This window comes from Procambarus clarkii, chromosome 22 (genome assembly GCF_040958095.1).
Source record: "Procambarus clarkii isolate CNS0578487 chromosome 22, FALCON_Pclarkii_2.0, whole genome shotgun sequence".
Classification (NCBI taxonomy): domain Eukaryota; kingdom Metazoa; phylum Arthropoda; class Malacostraca; order Decapoda; family Cambaridae; genus Procambarus; species Procambarus clarkii.
Window position 1 is genome coordinate 30,614,756 of NC_091171.1, and position 5,000 is coordinate 30,619,755.

At 41.7% G+C, this 5,000-nt stretch overlaps 1 protein-coding gene across 8 annotated transcripts in view; it reads left to right on the forward strand.

Moving 5' to 3' along the window:
• The window catches only part of LOC123758464 (Smrter), a 730,161-nt gene that overhangs the window by 585,160 nt on the left and 140,001 nt on the right, over window positions 1-5,000 (forward strand). For all 8 annotated transcript variants that reach the window (XM_069328783.1, XM_069328777.1, XM_069328778.1 and 5 more), the window contains one exon: window positions 2,796-2,976. In XM_069328783.1, the coding sequence (XP_069184884.1) occupies window positions 2,796-2,976 (181 nt within the window). The remainder of the gene's footprint in view (window positions 1-2,795; window positions 2,977-5,000) is intronic.

The window sequence follows — 5,000 nt, forward strand, 5'->3', positions numbered from 1 at the left end:
GAGAGAGAGAAAACGAGAGAGAGAGAGAGAGAGAGAAAACGAGAGAGAGAGAGAGAGAGAGAAAACGAGAGAGAGAGAGAGAGAGAGAAAACGAGAGAGAGAGAGAGAGAGAGAGAAAACGAGAGAGAGAGAGAGAGAGAGAAAACGAGAGAGAGAGAGAGAGAGAGAAAACGAGAGAGAGAGAGAGAGAGAGAAAACGAGAGAGAGAGAGAGAGAGAGAAAACGAGAGAGAGAGAGAGAGAGAGAAAACGAGAGAGAGAGAGAGAGAGAAAACGAGAGAGAGAGAGAGAGAAAACGAGAGAGAGAGAGAGAGAAAACGAGAGAGAGAGAGAGAAAACGAGAGAGAGAGAGAGAAAACGAGAGAGAAAGAAAACGAGAACGAACACGGTCCAACGTAGAAAGAGAACGCAGACGACACTACAAAAGAATGAACAAAATAACGGAAATGCTTAAGCAGACACGACTCGACCTACAAAGGAGGAGAAATCGAGCAGAAACTGAAGCATTTATATCAGATTGGGGAGAATGCAGCTAGAAATAGAAAGCAGTACAAAGGATAAAGAAGAGGTCATAATATTTCTTCATATGCGAAATCAAAAGAAAAAAAACCACTGCCAGTATTGAACCTATTCGTCCAATTCCTCTTACAAGTGAAGGTTCATACACAGAGGATGACAAAGAAATTAGTGAAATCCTAAAAAAACAGTTTGGTGACATTTAGCACTCCAATAAACAGCATGAAAGTGGAAGATTCGGACAATTCTTTAAGCGTGATATCCAATCCCTGATATCCAATCCCTGAGGGGTGGGGGGGGGGCATCTCATATCTTCTTGATAGCAAGGGATGCAAAACCTTATATGAAGCACAAGTTCGCTCCCATCTAAAGTATGCACCCTTTTCCTGGATCGCCTGCCCCCCATCTTTTGTCAGACTGTTGGACAAAGTAGAGAGACGGGCAAGAAGGCTCATCTCTAGTCTTGACTAAGTCTGGTGGGAACGGTCTGAACATCAAAACCTCCAACACCGTCGTGACGTTGGTGGTCTTACTGTTATGTACGAGGCCAACATCCTCAATGTTCCGCACCTGGCCCAACACCGTAAAGTACCAGTAGTTCCCACCTGTAGCACTAGGCTCTCAAGCTTCAACAGTCTCATATTAGAAGTGCCATTCTGAAGAACATCACTCCATCAGCGATCATTCATTCCGAGGCTGACTCGCATCTGGAACTTGTTCGCTCAACAGGTTGATACTCGGGAGATCAGGTCAACTGACCACATAAAGGCTCCGGCACACAGTTGGCTACAGGCTCATCCTGTTCCTTATATGATTGTTACTTATTAATGTTGTTAATGAATAAAGGCTCTTCCTTCTTATGCATATAACAGGCTCATGATATAAATGGGCCTCTGGGAATAGGTTTCAACTTAGCTTCCATTGGTTCATTATATGATAGTTCCTATGTGTTAGTTTCAAAGTATAATCTCATGAAATAGAGTTTCTAGGTGTAGGCTTCAGATGAGCTGATGTAGGATAACAGCTCTTGCTTGTAGTTTCACTAGGTATATCATTAGACATCCCTTATGAATCCTAGTCTTAGTTAAAAAAAAGGGGTAGAGAGAGAGGGGGGGTAGAGAGAGGGGGGGGTAGAGAGAGGGGGTAGAGAGAGGGGGGGTAGAGAGAAGGGGGGAGGTGAGAGAGGGAGGTAGAGAGAAGGGGGGAGGTGGAGGGAGGGAGGGAGGGTAGGAAAGGTAGAGGGATAGATGGTAGTAGTAGAGATAGTGTCCCTACCCCTTATGTGTCGTGGGAGAGTTTTGGGCCCTTGATGTTGAGAGTTCTCCCTCAGCATACACAGTTCTCACCTCTGCTTTTCAATGGGGCTATTTTGCACATCCTGCCATGCCTGGTGGTATCATGTGATGCAATCTCAGTGTTCAGATTTGGAACCAGTCCCTCTAATATTTTCCACTGTAACATCATTGCAAATACTAATGTTATATTAGGCAAATCAAATCCAAAACTACCCTGGTTTGAGAAGCTGTAAAAGATCTGTCAAAAGCTCCTTGTAATAAGGACACAGTTGAGATTCCACATTGTATTTGCAGCTAACCTACAATTTCGTTGCAACGATTTGCAACTAACCTACTGCCCAAGGCTGGTCCTGGGCTGGGCTTGGGGAGAACAACTCCCAGAAGACCATCCACGTACTATCCAGGTAACCTATGTGCACTCAACTACACCAAAAAACTTCTTCGTTATAGTTGAGTGCATGTGTGAAGCATCCAGTGTGATATAAACTTTAGTGTTATGTAGTAATCATAAGCTGATAGTACTGTATTTTCAAGGTTCGGTCAATTGGAGCTCTGACTAGTTAACGAGTTTGTTAGACATTTACAGTTGCAGACCCTTTTGTAGTTAGCTTTCAGACTTATTTGTTAGCAGGATGATCAATTTATTAGTTTGCTGCTGATGAGTTTCTATATTCCATCTTTTTCCTGGATTGTTTTTATTTTCTTTTCCATATATGATACCTACCTTGTGGCTACCTTGTGCAGGTTCCTGGGATGAAATGCCCCTCACGGTTGATGGTCTGGTCAACCTTCTTGTCTGGTCATGATAATAAATTATAAACTAATTTCTGTGATTTTCTCTTTGAAATAAAGCATTGTTTATGTATTTTTGTAGGATATGCATTGGTAATATTTGTAAATACAGATACAAAAGTGGGAATTTGTTTTGTGCATAATCCAGTGACCATTCTGCAGTGTTCCTCTCTAATATTTTTTGTTGTTTCAGGCATGAGGGGTCGCCGTACAAGACGCCCATCTCCCCACCCATGGCATCGCGGGCGGGTGCGGGTGGCTACCCTGCATATCCTGGGGCGGGTGATGGACACGTGGGTGGCGGGGGCGGCAGATACATGCAACAGCCACCCTTCGTCCCCTATGCTAGGGAGACCCACTATGTCAGACCGGCGGTGAGTTTGCCCTTGTTTAGGTTTGGGGTTTGGGTGAGGGTGTTTGCATGCAGGTTTCAGGCAGAAGAGTCTTGTTTTTTGTAACCACTCAAACTGACAAAATCACATGTGATAGAAAAAACTAATTACTGTATACTGTATCTTGTTTTATTCAGACATTTCAAAGGAATATTTGTGATCTTGTAAAGGTGTTTTAAGTGACAGCTGGTTACAATGGGGGGGGGTGGATGTTTGGGTATGCATACTATTTACAAGATTTGTTAGTTAACAACTGAAATGTCGTTTTTCTCAATCTTCTGTGTGATTTGGTCATGTTAGTTAACTACTTGTCAGTTAATCAGTAATGATGTTCATTAGTGATCAGTCAGTGATTACTTGTGATTAATATGAATTAATTCCTATTTTCTGGGACAAAAAGCCTGAACTTAAATTTAAAGAGATCCATATGCCATTTATTGACCTTTCCATCTCCTTGACCTTGACCATCTTTCCCCAAGATACGGCCTATAATAGCTAGCTAACTCCCAAGTACCTATTTACTGCCAGGTGAGCAGGGGCTGTACTTCGGGTGAAATGGAACCAGGGTCCTTCTAATAAGAGTTGGGGAGATAGACCCCCCCCCTTGAGTTAATATCTCTGTGGGTATGACATATACAGCATCCATATCAGTTTAATTTTATAGAACATCATTTCTTTTTTATTCATATCATAAGTTATTAATTAAACCTAGTACTATGCTGTATGCTGTTGCAATTTTTAAAATCCATGTGAGACAAATAACAACTTGACTCTTCCTAGAGGAGTTATAGAATAAGTATAACAAGTGGTCTGAATGTTGAAGTGGGAATAGACTGGGAATAATTTAATAGGTAGAAATGACATCCAAGATATAAATGACGGGCTGTAGACTTGTGGCAGTAGAAGATTTATTTAGTGAGAGTTGTGTATTACTAATACATGTTTTAAATATAGGGATATAGAGTATTGTACTGTACAGGGTAAATAATAGTAATAGAAAAAATTACTGTTTGTTGATAGAAGTATGATAAATGTGTTTGTAATACAAAAGCAATGAAAGGAAAACTGGAAATAACCCAAATCACATACATTTTATATACTGTACGTATATATACTGCACAAGAGTTCTTACATTCTTGTAAAGTCACTTGCACACAGCATTTTGGGCAGGTCCTTAATCCTAATTTTTCCTAGAATATGACCCGCCAAAGTTTTTTAACAACCCGGTATCCATTCACTGGTGGATGAGCAAAGGCTACAGTTAAGGATTGGCACCCAGTTAAAAGTGCACTTAAAAACTCTGTACCTCCGGGTACAGTCCTTGTCCCACTGCTTTTCCTTATTCTCATACCAGATATAGACAAAAATACAAGTCAAACCTTCGTATCATCCTATGCAGATGACACGAAAATCGGCATGAAAATTTCCTCTGCTGAAGATATTGAAAACTTCAAGCAGATATTGATAAAGTTTTTGACTAGGCAACAGAAAATAACATGATGTTATATCTTGAGGTTATCTTGAGATGATTTCGGGGCTTTAGTGTCCTCGCGGCCCGGTCCTCGACCAGGCCTCCACCCCCAGGAAGCAGCCCGTGACAGCTGACTAACACCCAGGTACCTATTTTACTGCTAGGTAACAGGGGCAAGGGTGAAAGAAACTCTGCCCATTGTTTCTCACCGGCGCCCGGGATCGAACCCGGGACCACAGGATCACAAGTCCAGCGTGCTGTCCGCTCGGCCGACCAGCTCTGTTTAACAGTGATAAATTCCAGATACTTAGGTATGGTAAAAATGAGGACCTTAACATAATACAGAGTACAAAACACAATCAAATGTTCCCATAGTCGGAAAACAGCACGTAAAGGATTTGGGAATAATGATGTCAGATGACCTAACGTTTAGGGAGCATAACGAAGCAAATATTGCGTCAATCAAAAAAATGATCAGATGGATTACGTGAACCTTCAAAGCCAGGGATACCATCACAATGGTTGTACTCTTCAA